The 26,260-nt window shown below is 39.4% G+C and overlaps 1 protein-coding gene across 3 annotated transcripts in view; it reads left to right on the plus strand.

Annotated features, from left to right (window-relative positions):
* The window catches only part of LOC133613711 (ATP-binding cassette sub-family C member 4-like), a 149,663-nt gene that overhangs the window by 28,357 nt on the left and 95,046 nt on the right, over positions 1 to 26,260 (plus strand). For all 3 annotated transcript variants that reach the window (XM_061971439.1, XM_061971438.1, XM_061971440.1), the window contains one exon: positions 14,948 to 15,027. In XM_061971439.1, the coding sequence (XP_061827423.1) occupies positions 14,948 to 15,027 (80 nt within the window). The remainder of the gene's footprint in view (positions 1 to 14,947; positions 15,028 to 26,260) is intronic.

Consider the following 26,260-nt stretch of genomic DNA (forward strand, 5'->3'; position numbering starts at 1 on the left):
TTTTTATTTGTCTCGTATTTTAATTTGTACTACATATCATTGTTGACTACTGTGATATGTTACTTTACCTGAATATGGTAAAAAATACATATTTTCAGTTTGCAGCATCATTGTTGAGCACTTTACAGGATATTTTTACTTTCTCTTAGGTCCTTACAAATAGGCCCACTTCAAAGTAAACAATGACAATTGCTATGGATTAGCCAATATATTTTGTCAGTTTACAGTAATCATTCATCACATATGCTAAAAAGGTCGGGCAAAATGCCCCAAACATGTGATTTCTTATAGTAAAATAGGTTTTTTTACAAATGTGTTGTATATATAACTCACTCCAATAGTGTCTTATCATTTGAAGTCTGTGTGAGTGAGATGACAATTTTGACTAGAGCCGATAGATGCTTTAAAATGTAATATCGGAAATAATCGGTATCGGTTTTTTATTATTGGTATCGTTTTTTTTTGTTTGTTTTTTAAATTAAATCAACATAAAAAACACAAGATACACTTGCAATTAGTGCACCAACCCAAAAAAACCTCCCTCGCCCATTTACACTCTACACAAAAGGGTTGTTTCTTTCTGTTATTAATATTCTGGTTCCTACATTATATATCAATATATATCAATACAGTCTTCAGGGATACAGTCCGTAAGCACACATGATTGTGCGTGCTGCTGGTCCACTAATAGTACTAACCTTTAACAATTAATTTTACTCATTTTCATTAATTACTAGTTTCTATGTAACTGTTTTTATATTGTTATACTTTCTTTTTAATTCAAGAAAATGTTTTTAATGTATCTTTTTTTTTTTTTTTTTTTAAAAGGACCTTATCTTCACCATACCTGGTTGTCCAAATTAGGCATAATAATGTGTTAAAATCCACGAATGTATATATCGTTATCGGTTGATATCGGTATCGGTAATTAAAGAGTTGGACAATATCGGAATATCGGCAAAAAGCCATTATCGGACATCACTAGTTTTGACCCAAGAGTGTCATTTTGCAAATAATCTAGGATTTTAGAAAATTTAATGTTGTGTTTGGAAAAGTGTGTGAATCCTTTTGAAAAAAGACACACAGTTAGTAAAATTGTGTGTAAGCAAATGGACAAACTGTAATGGCTATATAAGTCATGCTTAATTTTTTCTGGTGCATAGGTTACCTTTGCCAGTAGATAATGATAGTGACACGCTTGTACAACACAATCGGCGCGGGTGGTAATGTGCTACAAGAGGGTAACTTGTATCTACTGTATGTAATGAGTCTGCTTGAATATGATTTAAGGGGTTGAATAAAAGGAGTAAAGCTGTGTTTCCTGCAAACACCACTGGCCCTATAATTTTCCACTTGTGTGCTTGTGTGTTGGGACTACCTGCCGTCTTATCTCGTGTGACTTGGCTGGTAATCTATGCACAAACACTTTGGATAATGCAATAATCTGTTTAATATCGCCACACAGGAGAGGCTTAGCACACACCGTTATCTGGTGTTGCACCGCTGTCAGCGACCCGTCCGTTTGTTATTACAGCTTGGCCTCCAGGAGAGCAGACAACGTGTGTGCCTAGAACTGGATATTTAAGACCAAGTCTTTGGATTATAATTATTTTCAGTATGAATTCTTTCAGATTATTTACAGTTATGCACAGCGCATAACTGTAGATAGAGACGGATGTCTAATTGTGCACATTACAACATACTGTAGGTACAGCAGCACAATTTAAAGCAAATTAAATTCTGCCTTTACGAAGATAATGTTTACTTCCGCTCGAGAAGAAATTATCGAACAATTTCTAATCTAGTTTAAAAAACTGAAGTGCAAAAACAAGGTGTTGTTTTGATCATTTGGATAAAAACTTAGTGCAGAAGTGACACAAGTACAGAGAGATATGTGTGCCTTGTTAGATACTTGACATGTGTTTACACATGTAAGTGATCACTACACCGCTTCAGAACAGGCACAGCGTTTGAGCGTTGGGCCTCCGAGGTAAAGGTTACCTTTTCAAGCGTCGCTGCACAGAGGTCTTATTTGTCACCGTATGAATGCGCTGCGCGACAATGCGGTACAGCAGCCGTGACTTCTAACTGATGTCAACTTTTGTATCAGCCTTTCAGTGCTTCTGTTACATTCAGTGACAATGTGTGACTGTGTTATCTTTGCTGCTGCTGCTGCTGCGTGCATATTGTACAAGTTCCAGCTTTTGCCGCTTTTAACACTTGAATAACTTGAAGTCGTAAAATAGGTATTCAGTGTTGAGAAAACGGTATCTTTCTACAGCATTTATTCTGATTAGATAGTAGTTGCTATGAGAGGACATTGCGCAATTTTTTTCAATATGTGCAACGCTGCATTCATACACCAAACTGTCATATACAGTGAATGTCTTGTGTTAAGGTATATCGTTGTATACAAAAATATTATCATCAATTACATTATGTGTAGGTATTTGGAATGCGTGTCTTTACAAAAGTAACTAGCACACAAAACTAATCTGTCCTGAATGCATAAAACAATCACTAAAAGGTCCATTACTTCAAACTTATTCCATCTGATTAAACTTGAAACACTAACATTTTGTGCGTTTCTAATAGTTTTTGAAGTCATGAAAGATGTGTCACAATAGTTGGATTGTTAGTCAAATTGTATGCATATTTTCCCCAGCTTTTGATGTGTGTTATGTAAACTACAACTAAGATGGTACTAACGTATATTGACACAAATATAAGACAGTATTTTTACCCCTCGCAGAAGTCTGAAAAAAGCTGTTGTTCTATATGCAGGGCCTTTAAACTTCTACATTCCAACCAGTAGGTCAATCAATCCCAGTTTATTTGTATAGCCCTTAATCACAAGTGCCTCTAAGGGCTTCACAAACCACAACAACATGCCGTGATCTGAGCCCACATCCGGGCAAGGAAAAACTCTAAAAGCCCAAGCTGGGAAAAAGAATTAGGTGGCGAGTCAGAGCTTTTCTTCTTGTCACTCACAAAAACTACAGACTGGTAACAATGCCAATTCTTTTTTTAATGTCTTTGATTATTTTTCCACATAAAATATCTTTAAAAAAACAACAGTTTTAGTCTTTTATTTATTTCAATATATAATAATATATAAAACAATAACAATAACCGGTATTGATGATAATCACAGTAAAACTCCTGAGGGTTAGTGTTACCGTTTTAATTAAAATGATCAAATATATCAAATAATATCAAAAAACAGTGATTGATAACTGATATACATACGATGTAAAGAAAGAGCTAAGAGCAAAATTACATTCGGAAAATAATATTGTCAGTGTGTGTTAATATTAGACAATACTGTACACGGAGCTTGTTATCTGAATATCATGTTCTTCATGTTCAACGTCCTGACATAAAATATTTTAATCTAAAAGAACCTTCTGATGTCTTGACATCTCACTAATTAGCAATGTAACAATTAAACAAAAACAAATTGTGAATGATTTTTTTCCCCCATAGTTGATAAAGATGTTATGATATTGACAGTTTCCAAATCAAAGCTTGGCCATAACCTGGAATAGACTCTTCACTTCAGAGTCTCTGCCGTACTGACAGTACTTCTTCAGTTTTTACTACATTCTAGAGATCGACCCACTATCGGCCAATACTAATAAAAAAAAAAGGAAGATACCATGTATTGGTATCTGTAATTTTTTTTTTTTTAGCAGATACAATATGTACACATGATACCAGTATTTAGTTGAAAAAAAACATGAAGAAATTCAAACTTTGTGTAAATATCTTGACAAATAGGAGACTTATTGTATTAGTAAAGAAGTGCAGGCATCAGCTAACACATTTGCATACTTTCTGTTAAAATCTAGGAAAGAATTATGTCAGCCATCTTGAAAAGTTCAATGTTCGCAATATTTCAGGATTTCTCACGAGGTAAACCTACATTGTATTAAATCCATAAACTGCTACAAACGTATATAAAATTGATGGCAGGTTATTGTGATGTAAAGAAATCCCATATTTTTACCAATTTTCCCAGGAGAATTCCCATATTACAAAATGTTGATGCTCCTCTTGTTTATGAAATCCCTTAATGTGTTTTGGTGCTAAATAACCACAACATTGCTACAAGTCCGACATTTAATTAAAAAATACAACTTAAAGGCTTGTCCAACTGTTTACTGATGTATACTTCAGGTATTCATATTTGAGCTAACTTTTACTGCAAATGAATATCGGCTCCAAATATCTGTTATCGGCCTCCTTGACTATCGTATTTTCTGAACTATAAGACACTACTTTTTTTCCCAAGCTTTGAACCCTGCAGCTTATACAAAGGTGCTGTTAATCTCTGGATGTTTTTTTCCGCTAACGGCTAAATTATGGAATGGATAAAGCAAAGAAATCAAACAATGTACTGATCCACTTTAAGTAACTTTTTAAAATCAAGCTTTTACAATGCACAAGGAAGAAGAATCCTGATAAACATCATGAATCCTATTAAAAAAGGAGAACATATAATGTATAATATTATATGTTCAATGACTCTTCTGTTTTGTGTGATCAACCGTTTTACTGCCGTGTTACAGGATTAAGTTGATTAAGTTCAAGTTTATTCACAATACCATATAACAATTTACAATAGTAGTGAATATCATCATTTAAAGATGTTGGTACGTGAAAGGGTCCCCCAAATAAGCTAGAAGAAGCTTTTGACAGGGGGTCCAGAGGACAGTATATACATGGAATGATGAAACATGGTAGCAAGCACAACAACAACAAAAAAAGAAAAAAAAAAAGGCATCATTTGTAAACAATTAATGTATGTAAACAAACCTTTACAGAATCTTGCTATGTAAATATCTCATTTCACCTGCGACTTATATTTTGGTGTGGCTAATATATGGAAAAAATATTGTTTTCTTCAAAAATTTAGTGGGTGCGGATTATAGTCTGTAAAGTAGGATAATGATCGTTATTGGTCTTGGAAAAAATATGTACTACATTCATATACTTTTTTTCTCGAAGGCTTGATTCCCTTGTAATTTACCAACTTCTCCAATGGGAGAGCAACTACCGTATTTTTCGGAGTATAAGTCGCACCGGAGTATAAGTCGCACCTGCCGAAAATGTATAATAAAGAAGGAAAAAAACATATATATGTCGCACTGGAGCCCGGCCAAACTATGAAAAAAAACTGCGACTTATAGTCCGAAAAATACGGTACATACTTTGTTTACTTGCATATTAAACGGCGTGAGAACCATCCTAAAGGTGTCAGCTGGGCTACGTTGTACAACTTTTGTTTTAATATAGATGTTTTAAATGTTTTTTTTTACTTATGGTACATTACTTGTGCAGAACAGGGTGCCACTCTTGTGCATATATACTGTAAATGTACATGTAAATATATTGTGTTTCTCCAGTTCAGCATAAGGTAGACTTTAAGTACAACCATTCATCCAAATGTGATGCAGTAGGGGCAGCACAGACAGTGGTGGATGTGCTGAGCTGATGTTGAGCCCTGTAATTTAGTGTCATTGAGTGGGTTAATCCCCTCAGAGACTGCAGGCCAAAGCCTCAGCTCATCAGCACAGTCAAGGAGTAGCGTTTCCATCAACACACACACACACACTCTATGGCTACCTTAGCATCAGCACAGTGGGCCATCTCAGTGCTGCGGGTCACTCAGCCGCTGTTGACGCAGGGGAACATTAGTTCCTCTGTAGTTCCCAATGTGAGATTCTAATTGTGTCTACAGAGACTTTTTTTTTTTTTTTTTTTTAAATGTCTGTATTTTCGGGTACAAGATGCAAGAAGCAAAGTGGGGGAAGTGTTGCAGACAGGAGGATGATGATGATATCGAAGTGTGTAAATTGAATGTGGAGATGGAGCGCCGCGCGCGTGTGTGTGCAGCGTGGCTGATAGAGCTCCCCCTCGCTCTGCACTTCCACTATTTAATTGCATGAAAGGGAAGGCAGGGAGATTGCACAAGCCTGGCGGTGAGAGCGAAGAGAATGGATTTAGAATGTATTAGTATTGGCAGCAAGGTGCCGGCGGTGGGAGGCTGCACTGGGCCCCCCTGGGCCCTTCATGGAAAGTGCAGGTGAGCTGTGACACCTTCAGCCCCCTCCACTCTCTTCTTAGGAGTGTACTTTCCTGTCAGAAAAGGCCCTTCTAACTGTGCCGGGGTCCCCACATGGAGACGTTTTCCCTTATCGCGATGTTTACAGGGAACGGCGATTTGCCGCACGCCTCGCTGGAGCCGGACCCCACTGTTCCACTTTTTTAAGTGTGATTGGACGGCCCGGCTCATGTTATATCTCCACCTGGGTTGGAAAGGCTTGATATTTCCTGAGCCTTGGAGAAAAAAAAAAAGTGGCGCAAATCACCACTGGAGTCTTAAAAGCATGAGGAATTGTCAGATCTTAATGCTGAAACACCGATAGCCTTTTTTTGGCACAATAGTTGATATTGTTGACGAGCTCCCATTGATTGAAGCCATTGTCCCTTGCCGATCTCACCTCACAGGCATTTCCATTTGTGCAACTGCATGACTGTAATGCATCCTCTCTACAGCATAGTGTCTGAAGCTCATCCCCACTGTGTTAACCGAGCCGCTTGTCATGTCAAACAGCTGATAGCTGACTGATGTTCTCTGCTTTACAGCCCCCAAGCATTGCATGATGTAACCGGCAGAAACAGATCCTTTCTCATTGGCATTGTTTGTCCAAGGCTTGCATGAATTTGGGTCATCTATGGCTTAGACGGAAACGTTACATAAAATATATTCGTATATCCCGCGCAAACACGGCCTGACAAGCGGTTTTCCCAGGCTAAAGCGGGGAGATTCGTTGCTAGCGTAGTAGCAGCAGCACCTCCGCCGCCTTATTTGAACCCTCCCCTCGGGATGTCTGTATGCTAAAGGGGCACTCTCACTGTGAATACGATTAGTCTGCCTCCGAGTGTACAACATGCTTACGCCACTTGACTTTGAAACAGCGTTGATTTGGAGCATTGCTGGGGAATAATGCTTTGGCTGGGGTTTATGCGATGGTTGTTACGGGGGAGCCCGGCCTCGTCCGCATGCATGTTTTTAGGCGAGAGCGGTATTTTGGATAAAGCTGTAAGCCGCTTACAGCCGTGGAGAGAGGTGATTACAGGGCCCACCTCCATAGCAGTGACTGGGAGGCAACTTTTAGGTCAGTGGTACCACGGCTGCAACAGCGGGCCACACACTCCCACCTCTACAACTCCCTAAACAAGCCCGACCGTCTAAAATCAGGCATTCATATATTCAGCTGCACAATATTTGCTTGCTTAGCAGGACTTGGCATAGCACAGTAACTTAGAACTGACAATCATTTTAATGCAGCAACCATGCCCTAACTGATATCACAGGTACATCCTGATAACTATACAAGCAAAGAGCCTGTATTAAACTGTTACATCTTGTTATTACGACGCAACTGCACACTTTCAGTGACAGTGTCTTCTGTGAAAAATAATACAATATATGGCGTATTAATATTATACATATAGTAATTGCTATTGCACCATTAGAAAACAATCAAAAATATTGCAATACTGTATATCAATATATTGTCCCATCCATAGATTATCGATACCTGAGGTATGTGTTAGATACTGTACTGGATGAGGACATTGGACTGGTGTTTTGATACTGTACCGTTAGATAACAATGCAGTATATTGTAATTGTCATGATAGCTTGGACTGTATTAATCGTTTTTGTATTTCTTGTCCAGCGCTCTTATTTTTATTTCCACTTCCTCTTTGCCTCCACCACTTCTCTAGTTTGACACTGGTTCCTTCAATCAATCAATCAATCAATCAATCAATCAAAGTTTATTTATATAGCCCTTAAAGGCCTACTGAAACCCACTACTACCGACCACGCAGTCTGATAGTTTATATATCAATGATGAAATCTTAACATTGCAACACATGCCAATACGGCTGGGTTAGCTAACTAAAGTGCAATTTTAAATTTCGCGCGAAATATCCTGCTGAAAACGTCTCGGTATGATGACGCCTGCGCGTGACGTCACAGATTGTAGAGGACATTTTGGGACAGCATGGTGGCCAGCTATTAAGTCGTCTATTTCCATCGCAAAATTCCACAGTATTCTGGACATCTGTGTTGGTGAATCTTTTGCAATTTGTTCAATGAACAATGGAGACAGCAAAGAAGACAGCTGTAGGTGGGAAGCGGTGTATTGCGGCCGACTGCAGCAACACAAACACAGTAAACATTGTTTACATTCCCGGAAGATGACAGTCAAGCTTTACCATTGGCCTGTGGAGAACTGGGACAACAGACTCTTACCAGGAGGACTTTGAGTTGGATGCGCAGACGCGGTACCGTGAGTACGCATGCAGCTGCGGCTTCCAAACATTTGGTCGCTTGCCCGTACGTGCGTGCCGCTATGTGCATGTCACGTACGTAACTTTGGGGAAATATATGTGCTGTATAAACTTTGGGGAGGTGAACGGTACTTTGGGCTGTGGGATTGAGTGTGTTGTGCAGGTGTTTGAGTTGTATTGGCAAGTTATATGGACGGGAGGGGGGAGGTGTTTGTTATGCGGTATTAATTTGTTGCATATTAAATATAAGCCTGGTTGTGTTGTGGCTAATAGAGTATATATATGTCTTGTGTTTATTTACTGTTTTAGTCATTCCCAGCTGAATATCAGGTCCCACCCGCCTCTCACAGCATCTTCCCTATCTGAATCGCTCCCACTGCCCTCTAGTCCTTCACTCTCACTTTCCTCATCCACAAATCTTTCATCCTCTCTGTCCGAATCGCTCTCGCTGCTGGTGGCCATGATTGTAAACAATGTGCAGATGTGAGGAGCTCCACAACCTGTGACGTCACGCTACTCGTCTGCTACTTCCGGTACAGGCAAGGCTTTTTTATCAGCGACCAAAAGTTGCAAACTTTATCGTCAATGTTCTCTACTAAATCCTTTCAGCAAAAATATGGCAATATCGCGAAATGATCAAGTATGACACATAGAATGGACCTGCCATCCCCGTTTAAATAAGAAAATCGCATTTCAGTAGGCCTTTAATCACAAGTGTCTCAAAAGGCTGCAGAAGCCACGATGACATCCTCGGCTCAGATCCTTCACCTGTCCCTGATTGACAATCAGGGCACACCGGTCTCTGGTTGCCAATCAGGATGCTGGACGGGGCTGCATTATTCTGCTTTGTACCTCAACGTGCGGCCTAATGTTCCCTATGCTTCCTGTGTCTGGTTGCTTTTATTCGTGCAGTTCCCTGCGCCAAGACTTTTGTGTTCTCTAGGGATGTAACAATAAACGGTATTTATGATAACCGCGGTAAAACCACCCAAAATGAGTATTACCGTTTTAAATTAAAATATCGAAAAACAGTGACTGCACATTGATAAACTCACAGACTTACTGGCGCCAGATGTTAGTTTAAATGCTACAAGAAAACAAGAGACCTTAACTAGGGATCGACCGAGCGGATTATCGGCGCAGATATTTGGCATTTTGACGTATATTGATATCGGCCTTCTTTTATCGGTATTGCTGGGATGTTAAGGCGCCACGTCCGGCTCACGTCCCTCCAAATGAATACACGTGCAGGAATTTTCAAAATGGGGTCCCTGACCCCATCAAATCATAAAAATTGGGTCCCACAGTAAATTTATGGGGTCCCACTTGTTTTGTAACCGTTTTGAAAACAAATGATAAATGTATGCATTATCCTATTATATCAATAGAGAAGCGAGTGCAGCGATGTGAATACAAGAACAACACGTAATGTACAGATGAGCAAAAGCATTCACATGTTACACCAACAGCATTTTTGACAATCAGCATGATCGTAAGAATCCACATTTTGTATCATTGACATCGCAAATAACACGGAAGTGCTGCCGCTGTCTGAGCAAGGAACAGAGCTCCGCCCCAATGCGCACTCTCGCGGCGGGGGATACAAAATATTTCAGGGATACAGAATTTCCCACGACACCAGCAAATATGAACAAAACAAAACACCAGCGTAAAGCGATAATCAATAAAAAAACAAGCAAACCAAAGTTTTGACCTGGAGAAGACATGGTCTGTAAAGAATTTAAAAACTAAAAAAATCTGCGTCCCGGGGACGCGCGAACTTCCGGAAATGAGCGTCCTTTTTGATTTCAATGCGTAAAAAGACACAACATGGTTACAAGGCGCCATTTAACGATTTTCGAAGAAAAAAAGGCCATTTGCTTGTGTTGTTTTCGGCTGTCCGAATCGTTCAAAACGCATAAAAGATAAACGTTTCTTCAGACGAGAAAAGCAGCGCACATAGTTTAAGGGAGCAGAGTCGAAGAATGCATGAGTTGCAGTGATCACTCCATTAAAGGTTTGTTAAACAAACCTTTAATAAATGTTAAAAGTATATCAAACAATGTTAAAAGTATATCAAACAAACTTTGTTTGATATACTTTTAACATTTATTATTTCCCATTGAAGTATTATCTTGATATTAGTTGTATTTCTTAAACACGTGTTTGCTACGAGTGTTTCAAAAAGCACCAACACAGCGAGTCTAAATAAAAGAAAGCAAATTTCAACAAAAGAGTTAAGTTTTTACCAACGGCAGCAATCCTAAAAGAAGCTTTCAGCAGATACACAATGTTGACATCTATAGTTATGTTGTGATTAAAATGAGGAAAAACACTCGTAAAGGGCGCGTGCAACAGCAACAAACATCAGTAGACGCTAAGTTAAATCATGCAATGCAATCTTACCCGAGCAAAAACAATGCATATTTATCCGTGGTCGGGGGTGGGAGGGGCGTGGTTAAGAGGGGAGGAGTATATTTACAGCTAGAATTCACCATGTCAAGTATTTCATATATATATATATATATATATATATATATATATATATATATATATATATATATATATATATATATATATATATATATATATATAAATAAGAGAAATACTTGAATTTCAGTGTTCATTTACTTACACATATACACACACATAACACTCATCTACTCATTGTTGAGTTAAGGGTTGAATTGTCCATCCTTGTTCTATTCTCTGTCACTATTTTTCTAACCATGCTGAACACCCTCTCTGATGATGCATTCTGCTTCGTCTCCTTGTTGTGTGTGCAGTTGTGCACTGCACTCTCTAAAAGCCCTAGATGTTATTGTCACATATGCATGTACAGTAGATGGCAGTATTGTCCTGTTTAAGAGTGTCACAACATTGCTGTTTACGGCAGACAAACTGCTTTACGGTAGACAAAAACTTGACTGCTGTTGTGTGTTGTTACCACGGTGGGAGGATGTTAATGAAACTGCCTAACAATAAACCCACATAAGAAACCAAGTACTCCCCCTCCATCATTCTACAGTTATAACGTGATTGGGCAGGCACGCTGTTTATATTGTGGGAAAGCGGACGTGAAAATAGGCTGTCGACACGTCACTCAGGTCTGCATGAATTTCGGGAGATTTTCGGGAGAAAATTTGTCCCGGGAGGTTTTCGGGAGAGGCGCTGAATTTCGGGAGTCTCCCGGAAAATCCGGGAGGGTCGGCAAGTATGGCATTCACACACAGCATAAAAAGATTGGTGGACAAAATGAGACAAAGAATGAGTGGCATTAAACATGTCGTTCTCTGGCATCGTTGAAGAAAGTTAATGATTGATTGATTGAAACTTTTATTAGTAGATTGCACAGTACAGTACATATTCCGTACAATTGACCACTAAATGGTAACACCAGAATACGTTTTTCCAACTTGTTTAAGTCGGGGTCCATGTTAATCAATTCATGGTAAAGATACATTATACATGTAAACAAGCTACGGTGACCGCCAAAATTAGTAGGACAAAACGGTGCTCGCCAAATACCGTCATCATGTTTATTATAAACAGTGGGATTTTTAACAATTAGGGAGGTTTGTGTCCTGTTGTCCCCCTACAGAAACCCTGTTAAAACAAAAATAAAATTTTCCCCCCATCTTTTTCTATTTTCATACATTTTTAAAAAAGCTCCAGGGAGCCACTAGGGCAGGTTGCAGACCCCCCGGCCTAGACAATATCAATAGCTGGGGTAGGCATACTGTATGAATACTGTACTGTGATATAACAATGTTGCAGTATTTCTATTTTGTGCTAACCTCAGTGACAATATGAGTGGTGTATTGATACTGTACTGTGATAGAAGAATATTTTGTCCCACTCTTAAATCTTATCCATATCTGTGAGATAAAACCGGGATGACAAATGGCTGCATTGTCCCTGCACCAATTGCTTAACGATGACAGATGGCAGCAGTGGCGTTGGTGGCACTGCTCTGCAACATTTTCTCTCACAAAACCTCCATCACGGTCAGATAAAGGTAGTGTGAAGTGGGGATTGTCTATCAGTGACCCTGCAGTAAACAGTGCGTGAAAGCAACTGGAGTATGACCTCGTGTGCCATGTGCCATCATAAAAGGAGCCGCAATGAATGCAACCTCGTGCTTTTGAAATAATGAACACCTGAGCAGATTGGAAGCAGCTCAATTAACGTCGGCGGCAGTCACAAGGACAAGGCAGGCATGCAGCTCGTGCCCTGTCCCTCCCGCCCTCCTTTTGTTCACAAACAAAAGCATCCTGCACATATTCATCCGAGCGATTACAAAACAAATAATGAGTCATTGTTTCAAAGTTAGATAATCATTGGTTTTCCTATCTGATGGCAATGCATACTGTGCATATATCTCTGCTGACAATGTAAGTACAGTGTTAATAATGGGTAAAACATTAGTCTTTATAATATTACCACACTATTACTATTGCACTATACACTCAATGAACATTGTTGCACCACACGGTCTAATGAGATTTGATTAGTTTTATTGTATAGTATTTGCAAACAACCATATTTGTATTATCAAGACTTCCAACATTTCTGTGTTGCCCATTTTAAGCCAGTTTAGCCAATGAGTAAACAAAAGGAATTATAATGGAAGTTATGTATTCCAATAAAAATACAAATTTATGATGGCATATGAATATGATAAATGGGTAACACTTTAGTATGGGGAATATATTCACCATTAATTAGTTGCTTATTAAAGCAACAAAGACTTAATTTAGAGTTATTTGGACACTAGGAAAGAATTTAATCCATGATATCTAGGGGTGTAACGGTACGTGTATTTGCATTGAACCGTTTCGGTACGGGGGTGTCGGTTCGGTTCGGAGGTGTACCGAACGAGTTTCCACACGGACATATTAAGTAGCGTAACGCTCGTTGTGTAAACAATGCACACCGAGGCACAACACACGGCATGCTAGCAGCTAACAGGCTACGATAGACTGACCATACGTCCTCTTTTCACCGGACATGTCCTCTTTTGCGGAGCTGTCAGGGCGGAGTTTCTTAAATGCCTCGAATGTCCGGCATTTTGAGTTAGGGTTGTGTGTATTTTCAATGTACGTTCAGGGTTGAGAAGGGGTTACAAACAAAACAAATTGTGCGTGCAGCAGCATTCGTGAGGGAGGGGCAGAGACAGAGAGCGAGAGAGTTATGATAAATGCGCATACGTCGCCAGGCTCTGCTTTTTATCCATAGATTTATCAGCTTAAATTTTGTATTATCTATAGCAGGGGTGTCAAAAGTGTGCTCCGGAGGCCATTTGTGGCCCACAGCTAATGTTATAAAGGCCCACGGCTCTAAAAATACTATTAAAATAAACAAAAACATAACACAAGTGAAATAAAAAAGCTTAAAGGTTAAATGTAATTTAGAAAAAGTTGCAATGTTGACTAATAAAACAAAGCTGTTTTATTTTCTTTCAAACTGCCATTGCTCAAAACATAATATTGAATCAAAATCAATGTTATTATGAATTATTGACCTATCCAAGGTTCGGATTACTTCACATCAAATATTCCAGTAAGAAAAATATTTTTGGTGGAAGATTTTGCAAATTTATATATATTTTGTTGTTGTTTTCTTACTGTAAAGAAAATGAACCGGACCGTGACATCTAGACCGAGCTGTACCGTTACACCCCTAATGATATCCCTTAAAAAGGCAAATGGATGGCACAAAAAGCCAAAAGGCTTGTTTCCATTGTGGTCCATTAAATATTCATCACATTTGATACATTCAATAATAAAATATATATAATCTGTAACATGTATATAAAAAATTACGTTAAAAAAATGGATACATTATGTACATATACACAGTATACATGTCAGGTGATTTGAAAAACAATATATACAAAAAAAGGGGGCTGGGGGGTGTATATACACTATGTACATGACATTATGTACATGACTATGCACATGTTGATGTACATGTTAGGGTTACTAATAAGCAATAATTCTGAGGTTATTGAGGGAACACTCTTAATTAATGGCTTACTGGTTGTATAATAAGGCCATGCAGAATAAGGCATTAATAAGTACTTAATAATGACTAATTAAGAACCAATATGTTACTAATTTGCATGTTAATAAGCAACTAATTAATGGTGAATATGAGTTCCCCATACTAAAGTGTTACCGATAAATGTAATGCCAATTAGCTAAATACATTTTAAACAATTTTTTAGACTAACATCCTGAGATTAATATATTTTTTTTAAATGTAATAATCCTGTTTGTTAGGATTATTTACAGTTTGCAGTTGCGTTGAACTTCACCGCATCATACTGAAAACTACTGAAAGTGAAATTATTATTATTGACATTTAAATTATTATTTTATACCATATTATTGACAACAATACCTATGAAGCTCTTGTGAAATTAAGATTGCTTCATCGGAGCATTATATTCTAAGAGCTTTCGTATTGTATCCTGTTATAGGTGTTATTATACAAATGATACATCTGCATAACAGCTAAATGATGATGTCATTCTTTCATTTCTAAATGTTCTCTTCTATTCTGTGGTTGAACAGGAAGAATCCTCAACAGGTTCTCCAAAGACATGGGCTACCTGGACTCTGTGCTGCCATGGACGTTTGTGGACTTCACCCAGGTGAGTCTTCACCTCGGCAGGTTTGGGTTGCTGGCGCTGCAGCATGGGGAGGCCATTTCATGCCTGGCTAAACCTGCTTTGTGGTGCAGCTCCCCTAATCTGGAAACAATTACTGTGGGATTACCTGCCAGCGCGGCCCAGCGCCTTCGCAGATTTAATAAAAGTGCCTCATAGGCTAGAGGACTGGGGGGTGTAGAGGAGCGGGGGCGTGGCTCCCCCAGTGTGACACAACAGAGGCGGCCTCGTCACAGGCTGTGTACGCAGTCTAAGCAAGAGAAAGGTACCACAGAGGAAATAATGGACACAGGACGATGGCTCCGATACGGAGGGGAAAAGTGGGGAGGGAATGACAAGGACGAGGTGTGAAGAGAAGAGAAGAAGTAAGAGCAGAAGGCGTGTGATGTATCTGGAGGGGTGGAGCTTCAAACATGGCCACAAGGAATAGACAGTGTAGGTCGTATATGTTCACGTAAACATGATTACTTTTCTTTACAACTGACAAGATGCAAACTATGTTTGAGAGCTCTGGAAACTTCTGTGGAGACACCATGGAGGTTTGTGTCTTTATTACAAAAAGCATATTTTTGGACACTGAATTTATGTAACTGAATGTTTCGCGTTTGAATTTATGCTGACAATTTCATTGAATACAAAATGTGTTTAAAAAATTCACTTTATTCAAATACAGTGTTTTAAAATTCAGGCCATGTTTACACTATGGTTATCAAGGTAAATCACACCTAACCTTATCCATGTCCACACAATGCCACCGTTTAAGACCCCTGCCCCTCTCCGTCCGCCAGTGCAACGCGACCTAGTACACATGTGTGGAAAATGCACACGTCATAGTCACATCCAGTGTTGCTTTGTGTGCAAGTTCTTAAATGTAACTTATCTGATCAATATCCAGTGTTGTGGTATTTCAATTAACTGGAATCCAGTGTGCTGTGGGGCCCTATTGTAGTGAATCACACCTGAGACATCATAAATTAATCAAATCTTTTATTAGACACGTAAACAATGTAACATTTTACATCAATCAATCTAGGGATCTAGATATCTGGTCAGGACACTCCTCACTCTTTTGCCTTCACCTTCATTGTCCATTCCTTTTTGGTGACTTTATATTCTTAGGACTTAAACGTTGAGTCGCGACATACATGGCGGACAATAACTGATACAGTCTGCTTTGCCAGTCCAAATGCATTTGGTGTTTTCCGTAGTTAGTCTTCCCTCGACAGCCAGGTAATACAAAGCGCACACTACCTTTTTTATCACATCCACGGGAGCTTGCATTCTCGTTGTCTCCTTCGACAAATGGATGAAGTTTTTCGTTAAGTAGACCTGGACATTGGAAAGTTCTCTTGCCGTCTGAGAAGTGTTGTATCCCAAATAGCTGCAATCGCTTTCTCAAGGTATTCATGTGTGATTTCCACAATCGTCACGGGCATGTCTGGATGACTCGCCATCATATTTCCAGTGTTTACATCCGAGTTCCGAAACCGCTTTATTATGAAGCTGGCTGTGACGTGTTCTTTCTAGCGTCACGTCCTGTGTGGGCACAGTCTTTCTGGCGTCACTTCCTCTCCGAACTCACTTTTTAAACGATCAGAGTCCATACAAAGCTAAGTGCCGGAGATTTAAGAAATACGTGGCTGACTTTTACCCGTGTAAAAATTTGTCCGAGGAGGGGGATCTTAAACGCTGGTTTAGTGTGGCTGAAACGGGGCTTAGGCTAAATAATTATTCGTTTAAGGGGTTAAACGCCATGGCCTCAGTGTGTAAAAATTCAGCGCAGAAAATTTTACCTGAAAACTTGACACTTTCGGCTGCTTCTTAGACAAACTTTAATGATCCACAAGGGAAATTGTTCCACACAGTAGCTCAGTTACAAAGGATGGAAAGTGTAAGGATGGAAAGGACAATGCAGGTATAAAATAGACAAAAAATGTACCGTAGAAGCAATATAAAATATAACATATATGTAATATTTACATAATATCTGTACATAATATATGTACACTATATGATATATATATATATATATATATATATATATATATATAATATATTATTTCTGAGACAGGATCGATTGCTTTCATCTTAATTTACCTGAAGTGGGTCTTGAGTTTTGAAGAAATTAATATTTCTGCACTGAATTGTTATACACTGATTTTTTTCTGCATTGGTGTAAAAAAACGCAAAACATTCAGTTACATAAATTCGTTGTCAAAAAATCTTTCATAATAAAGAATAGAATAGAATGCCTATTATTGTCACTATACACAGGCACAATGAGAAAAACAACTCCTGTATCAGTGCAACAGTCTACAAAATATGCAAAACATAGGAAGAAAATAAAAATAGTGCAAAAGGAGGTAAGGTGCACAGTCCAGTCCTGAGAATGATTTATGTTCAATGTGTTATTTACAGGAAATACATACACCAAGACACAAATAACCTCCAAAGAACACAATGCAATCCACTTTTGCTCAAACTTCAATAATTATTTCCCCATAATAAATAATGGCAGAAGCAATAATCTGTTCCGGTCTCAAACTGTCACCATCACAACTTCTCTATAAACTGTACAGGCAATGGGACCCTTGTTTCGCCCATGTGGCCCAGAATTTCTAGTGGTGGTGCCACAGTATTCAAGTGTTCAAGGAAATTAAAACAACACATTCTTGACTTTTTGTTTAAATCAGTGTTTTTCAACTTTTTCTGAGCCAAGTCACATTTTATTCATTGAAAAAACCTAGAGGCACACAACCAGCAGAAATCATTGAAAAATTAAACTTTGACAATAAAAAGTTGTTTTCGCAATTGTTGGATATGAATTCAAACCATAACCAACCAACTCTTGTCTCATAGTAGGTGTGCTGTCATGACCTGTCACATCACGTTGTGACTTATTTTGAGATTTTTGACGTTTTCCTTTTGTGTCGTGTTTTAGTTCTTGTCTTGCGCTCTTATTTCGGTGGCTTTTCCTGTTTTTTGGTATTTTCCTGTTGCAGTTTCATGTCTTCCTTGAACGCTAGTCCCCACACCTGCTTTGTTTTGCCAATCAAGACTACTTAAATGTGCGGACGCTATCCTTCTTTGTGGGAACATTGTTGATTGTCATGTCATGTACGGATGTACTTTGTGGACGCCGTCTGCTCCACGCGCTGAAAGTCTTTGCTGTTGTCCAGCAGTCTGTTTTTGTTTACTTTGCAGCAAATTCAGTTTTAGTTTCTTTTTGCATAGCCATCCCTAAGCTTCAATGCCTTTTCTTAGCAGCACTCGCCCTTTGTTTATTTCTGGTTTAAGCGTTAGATACTTTTTTACCTACACGCTGCCTCCCGCATATTGTGATCACGACACGACGTGTTCCCAACATCTACAAAGCAATTAGCTACCTTTTGCCACCTACTGATATGGAAGAGTAATACACGGTTACTCTGCCGAGCTCTAGACCAGTGGTTCTTAACCTGGGTTCGGTGAGTCGGCCTCAGGGGTTCGGCGGAGCCTCCGCCGCAGAGGTCGAGACACACCCGACTCATCATGTAAATAACTTCTCCCTATCGGCGTATTACGGATACGGCAACAGCAGAAGTCACACTGATTTGCAGGTGTGTAATTTGTTATGAGTTCATGCACTGTGTTGGTTTTGTTCTTTGAACAAGGTGATGTTCATGCATGGTTCATGTCGTACACTGGTAAAAAAAACATGAATTTGTCTTGAATTTGAAAAAAATATATATATATTTTTCACTAAAGGGTTCGGTGAATGCGCATATGAAACTGGTGGGGTTCGGTACCTCCAACAAGGTTAAGAACCACTGCTTTAGACAGTACAGACACTCAACAACGGCACATTATTTGGTTATTATAATTACTGGTTTGCAAAAAATATTTGAAACCCAAGTAGGTGAAATGACAATCTCCCACGGCACACCAGACTGTATTTCACGGCACACTAGTTGAAAAACACTGGTTTAAATAACTAAATGGACCAGCGCATTGAGAGCTTTAAATGCCAGTCTGCTTGCTTTATGGAACTTTTGAGTTTATTCTATTTGTTCTCATGTGTTTTTATGTTTTATAAAATTGTATTAATGTTAAAGAGGTAAATATCTTGTGTATTTGTGTCAATTTCATAGCCAACTGCGCTACCGGTATATGAGTCACATTTATTCAAAGCAGGAGGCAAGAGGTTGTGTTTTGGTCATTGTTTATATCAGTGTGTTACACAGAAATGACATAACCTATGTCTAGTAAAAGTTGTACTTTTTTTTTCGAACAAGACAGAAAACCTTAGAAAACAATTGGACCATAGAGCTGTTAAAGTCCACTTGCATAAGGTAACCTGCTCAGTGGCCTAGTGGTTAGAGTGTCTGCCCTGAAATTGGTTGGTCGTGAGTTCAAACCCCAGCCGAGTCATACCAAAGACTATAAAAATGGGACCTATAACCTCCCTGCTTGGCACTGAGCATCAAGGCTTGGAATTGGGAGTTAAATCGCCAAAAAGATTCCTGGGCGCGGCCACCGCTGCTGCTCACTGCTCACTCACCTCCCAGGGGGTCAAATGCAGAGGATAACCTCACTACACCTACTGGTACTTTAACTTTTTAAAGTGAGCAAGAGATCCAACAGAGTCAGTAGCTGGCTTGCTGTGTGTGGAGGTTGGCACCCGTTTTGTGATGTACACTACCACCACCTATAGGATTAGATAGGAACAGCATGGCCATGTATGTTATGCTTCTGATTGGCTGTGGACTGATATGAACAGATGATCCCAGTCTGGGATCTGTTTGCGTATGGACCTTTGTTGGACCACATTACAAGCTCTGTGCACATTAGACTTAGACTTCCTTTTATTGTCATTCAAATTTGAACTTTACAGTACAGATAAGAATGACATTTCGTTGCACTAGCTTGTTGCAGTGCAGGATAAAAGAGCAATAATGTGCAGATATAAATAAATAGATTACTGTACAGATAAATATATTGCACTTTTGCATATTCATCCACGTTTATGGATGTATGTTATTGTCTTTATATTCCAGCAAGTTAATCCATTTTTGGAGGGAATTGAGGGGATTATTATGATGCGTTCAAGAGTGTTACGGCCTGAGGGAAGAAGCTGTTACAGAACCTGGAGGTTCTGCTACATTTGGCCTAATGCTCTGCTGGTCTTATGCCTGGTAGCCAAGGGCCACCCTGACGCAAAGTCAGGTTAGGTTACCGCCACCGTCTCCCACGAAAGCCTGCGGAGATGCGCCAGCTCATGCACCTCGCCCCACAAAGAAGGGAATGTTCGCCGCACAATTTGAGGTAGAGGAGCAGGCGTGGCTCCTTGGTTAGGGCCAAAGAATGGAACAAAGGCGCGGTGAAAACGAATCCCCCCTACCACAATGCCTGAGTGATGTTTGTGGCAGATACCCATCTCCCTGTAGACAAAAGCCATCTTAAATGCTGAAAGCACAAAAGATTATACGAACAAAAGCTTTTTTTGTCCACTTCATTTTGATAAGGTGAATAATGGCAGGGGTAAAATAATAACTTTAAGAGAAGGGCCCCGCGGGTGTCGTTGAAAGCAGTGAGACTGTACAAGGGAGTGAAAACACATGTATACATCTCACCTGACTCACTGCACCACCGAGTGGTAGTGGTCGTTTTTATCAGGAAGTAAATGGGTTATACTCGTATAGTGCTTTTCTACCTTCAAAGCACTTTGACACTATTTCCACATTCACCCATTCACACACATTCACACACTGATGGCGGGAGCTGCCACGCAAGGCCCTAACCACGACCCATCAGGAGCAAGGGTGAAGTGTCTTGCTCAAGGACACAACGGAGGTGACTAGGTTGGTAGAAGGTGGGGATCGAACCAGGAACCCTCAGGTTGCTGGCACGGCCACCCTCCCAACCTCGCCACAAGACAAACGTGTCCGTGCAGAAGTTGGTGAAGGTGACAACCAAATATGCGCAGGCCAAAGGTGGCATTTTTTGGACAAAGCTCTTTTGTTTGGGGCTGCTCGGCGCTCTTGTTTGCAGGTGTCTTCCATAGATCATTAATGCTTTTAGGAAGGAAGGTTTTCCCTCTTTTTTCCTCCCTTTAAATCAAAGCAGAAAAGCTGCTGATCCTGACTATTGTTGCTCATTCCTGCGAGGACATTTCCCCCCATAGTCTTTGTCTAAATGGTTGTCAGGCGGGAATAAAGTGAAACTTCATAAACAAAGCCCTAACTGGTTTATCTCTCTCTATAGGGAGAGTCCGTTTTTTTTCTTCCTGTGAGGGGATTTGCACCGCAGCCTCCCCTTTTATGGTGAAGTAAGCACTTTAGCAGCGCCCCTCCTATACCCACCCAACAAGGGGATTCCCCCAACCTTGTTACACCCACACCGGCCCCTATTTTATTTTTTGAAACAGGTCTTATTTTGCTGTAATTTAGTATATTGAAAAGACGAGTCTTCCTGCCGGTGCTTTTTTTAAGGCCAGGCGACAAAGACAGAAATGTCAATTAAAAACACCTCAGGCTTTGTGGACTGTTAGCTTTTGTGCGGACTTGACCTTTAAATCCCAGGTTGCCTCTGTTTTCCCAGAGGGGCCAGGACAATAATGATGGGTGTGCAGAGAGGGGTCTTTCAGTGCAGGATTTTTGTGTGAGAGTTTTTGACCAGTCACAATAACTTTAGGCTCCAGCTACTATATAAATATCAGGAGATACTTAAATCAATATTGGGCTGGAATCAAGTGTGATTCTATTTGCCCTTCTTTGGTTGAATCCATGCTTCCACCATATGGAAAGTTTTTTGTTCCTTCTGCACAAAGCAATGTCCATAAAATCATGCTTGGATGACTTTGGTGTGGAAGAACTTAACAAGAAACACCATTCGTATGAACAGGAACAAATTTTGAGTCCACAGGTCCTCTGACCTTACATGTTCTTTTGGATGAATAGACACAATTTCCCACTGACACAATCTTTGAAGAAAAGCAAAAACTGTTCTAGCAGACGATTTAACTTCAACGTAGACAGCTGCATTGTGCCCTCCTTTCCCTTACAATTGAACCTGAACATATGAAGTTTAAAGAGGAACTTTTGGGGAATTCTGTCTTATCATTCACAATCCTTCTGTAAGACAAGAACACATATTTAAATTTTTTTTAATGCATTCTAACTCGTAAATGCGAGCAAAAGTCTGCTTAAAATGAAACCTGTAAAAGTCGTTCTATTCTGTCTATAAAGCGCTTGAAAAAACATCCAAACACTTCCATCAAGGTTTTATTTTATGTACACGCTGTAAGTATATATGTAATGTAGTAACAGGCACATTAATAATACCATTTGTGTACTTTACTAATTGTAGGTTTACACGTACATATTCATTTCACAAACACATCACAACTAGGAATGTCCGATAGTGGCTTTTTGCCGATATCCGATATTGTCCAACTCTTTAATTACCGATACTGATATCAACCAATACCGATATCAACCGATATATACAGTCGTGGAATTAACACATTATTATGCCTAATTTGGACAACCAGGTATGGTGAAGATAAGGTACTTTAAAAAAAATAAAATAAAATAAAATAAGATAAATAAATTAAAAACATTTTCTTGAATAAAAAAAGAAAGTAAAACAATATAAAAACAGTTACATTGAAACTAGTAATTAATGAAAATTAGTCAAATTAACTGTTAAAGGTTAGTACTATTAGTGGACCAGCAGCACGCACAATCATGTGTGCTTACGGACTGTATCCCATGCAGACTGTGTTGATATATATATTGATATATAATGTAGGAACCAGAATATTAATAACAGAAAGAAACAACCCGTTTGTGTGAATGAGTGTGAATGGGGGAGGAAGGTTTTTTGGGTTGGTGCACTAATTGTAAGTGTATCTTGTGTTTTTTATGTTGATTTAATAAAAAAACAAAAAACAAAAAACAAAAACAATACCGATAATAAAAAAAAACGATACCGATAATTTCCGATATTACATTTTAACGCATTTATCGGCCTGCCGATATTATCGGACTTCTCTAATCATAACGTTCGCTTTTTCTTTCAACATTACTGATTAATACTCACTGCAGACTTCATGAAATCCGACAAACACAACACAACATCACTTACAGTACAATGACTGCTCTCACTGGGATGTTGATACATTCCAGTTTAGAAAAATAATGACTCATAACCCTCGCAAAGAAAAAAGCGGTGGAACCAAGTGTCTTTTCATGTATTTTTCACTATTATGTAGGTACTAATTGGCTGTCAAAGTTGATCACTTTGTCAGATTATGTCCTAATTTTTCTATCATACAGGGAAGAGGAATGATTTATGATCTAGACCAGGGGTGTCAAACTAATTTTAGATCGGGGGCCACATGGAGAAAAATCTACTCCCAAGTGGGCCGGACTGGTAAAATCATGATAACTTAAAAATAAAGACAACTCCAGGTTGTTTTCTTTGTTTAAAAGTAGAACAAACACATTCTGAAAATGTACAAATCATAATGTTGTTTTTTTGTTTTTTTTACACTTACATGTTGCGGTTAATAGCATTCTATCTTTATTTATCGTTATTTATATTTTCTGAATAAATTATGTGATAATGTTCATCAGTCATTGGTGTTAATTTTCAATCTATGAAGATAAAAACAATCATATCAAAATCAAATTACAGTGTTATTTATGTAGTTGGATCATTTTCCTCGACTGATGTACTATAACATCATGTGGTTTGTTTTGTACATATGTAGCATCATCTACAAAGATACAAAGAATTGCTATTTCGCCTTCCAGTGGACACATTTACAACAGCAGTTTCTTTCATTCCAAAATTTTAGGTTAATTCTTATACTTATCAAACTCATCCCGCGGGCCGGTTAAAACCTGTTCGTGGGCCGTACGTTTCACACCCCTGATCTAGACTAAACTTTCCTGAGCTCCGAAGTTCCGAAGCAGCTCACCAGCTGATGTCAATACAGCAGCATAAGCTAGTGATTTCTGTGATCACGTCGCCGTGGAAAATAGTTTGCCTGTGTTCGCGCTTATAATAACAAAATCCCTAATACATGGTTAATATTCACGTCACGAAATGTAAACAGTATTGTTGCCAGTTTTTGGGTGGTTATTGAGAGGGCTTTATGGACCTGCCATAGACTCCAATGTAAACTGACTTTCATTTATGTTAATTTACGCGTTATAATGCATTAAAAAAGAAAAAAACATGTGTTCTTGTCTCTAATAAAGATTGGGAACTATAGGCAAAATTTCCCCCAAAAAGTGCAGTTCCCCGTTAAATACCGCCACCATATGCGAGTCATTTTCAGCAAAACCATCAAAGGAACTTTACTTCCTGTAGATAATGCCACGACTTTAGTTGAAAGCTTTCATTGAAGGCAAATAAAAGCATACAAATTGTCTCCTAATTCATGCATTAAAGCAATACAGCCTACAGTCATCATTAGAGAGAAAATAGTTGGTGTGTTTGTTCAACCTGCTACAGACACCAACTCAGCAGAGGACACTCACAAAAACACAGAAGAGACATCCATTGTTCAAAAACACTGGCGGGTGGATCTTTTTTCTTCTTGTGTGCGTGTGTGTCTGTATATTGTGGCACATTGTGTGTCAGGCTTCTTCAGCGGCTTTGTGGGATATGAGAAGTGCTGACGTAACCGCGAGGGCTGCGGGATGGGATTTCACCGCCGCTCTTCTCTGGTTCTTTACCACCCCGGTGACAGAAGAAGTCAAGAATGCAGCGCATGGCTTTAGGCGTTCCACAAGTGACTCTGGGAAACAAAGGGGATGGTCCCGTGTGGAAACGTATGCAGTGTGCGGCGACAACAATCCACCATATCGTTACCTGGGTGTCATTCTAGACCCAATGCTTGGCTTTAAAAAAAACATCAAACAGATGTGCCAGAGTCTTAAATACAACATAAAAATGTTCAAATGTATCAGGAATTTGTTAACACTGGAGGCAGCTCAAACTTATTTTAATGCAATGATTATGTCTCGTTTTTTATTATTGTATAACATGTTGGTCCTAGGCAAGCAAAATGACACTGAGGCCATTGGAAACTTTGCACAAACAATCGCTCACTGATTAGTTCTCCAAAAATATAGACTGTTCAATTTAGCTAACATTCAAAGATTAGCATCAATACGAATAGCCCATCGAATCCTAAATAACACTGCACCAGCGCCACTTAAGCACTTTGTCCAGTTTACATCTGCTAAGACAGGGGTCGGCAACCTTTACCAGTCAAAGAGCCATTTTGACCAGTTTCACAAATTATAGAAAACAATGGGAGCCGCAAAATTTTTTTGAAATTGTAAATGAAATAACACTGCATACAAAGTTTTTTTTTTTGCTTTGTGCTATGTTTAAACCAGGGGTCTCAGACACGCTGCCCACACCTTTATATGGAATTCGAAAGCTGGTGCGGCACGCGGGTTTTAAATGAATGGCGCTTGTCAGCGTCATGCGTGCCGTGATGGTACAGCATATAACACCCACTACAACCAGTGTGCCTGTTCAGCCACACGTTGTATGGGGCTTCCGCTTGCTCACGTAGGTGACAGCAAGGCATACTTGCTCAACAACCACACAGGTTACACTGACGGTGGCGGTATAAAAAAAACTTTAACACTCTTACTAATAATGCGCCACACTGTGAACCCACACCAAACAAGAATGACAAACACATTTCGGGAGAACATCTGCACCGTAACACAACATAAACACAACAGGACAAATACCCAGAATCCCATGCAGCCCTAACTCTTCCGGGATACATTATACACCCCCGCTACCAAACCCCGCCCACCTCAACCAACGCACAGAGAGAGAGAGGGGGAGGGGGGGTTGATGTGTGAGGGAGCAGGGTTGGGGTGGGGGCGGGGTTTGGTGGTAGGGGGGGTGTATAATGTAGCCCGGAAGAGTCAGGGCTGCATGGGATTCTGGGTGTTTGTTCTGTTGTGTTTATGTTGTGTTAAGGTGCAGATGTTCTCCCGAAATGTGTTTGTCATTCTTGTTTGGTTTTGGTTCAAAATGTGGCGCATTATTAGTAAGAGTGTTAAAGTTGTTTTATATGGTCACCGTCAGTGTAACCTGTGTGGCTGTTGACCAAGTATGCCTTGCTGTCACGTACGTGTGCAAGCAGAAGATGTATATTGTATAACAAGTGTTGGGCTGGCACGCTGTTAATACAGAT

This window comes from Nerophis lumbriciformis, linkage group LG13, assembly GCF_033978685.3.
Source record: "Nerophis lumbriciformis linkage group LG13, RoL_Nlum_v2.1, whole genome shotgun sequence".
NCBI lineage: Eukaryota > Metazoa > Chordata > Actinopteri > Syngnathiformes > Syngnathidae > Nerophis > Nerophis lumbriciformis.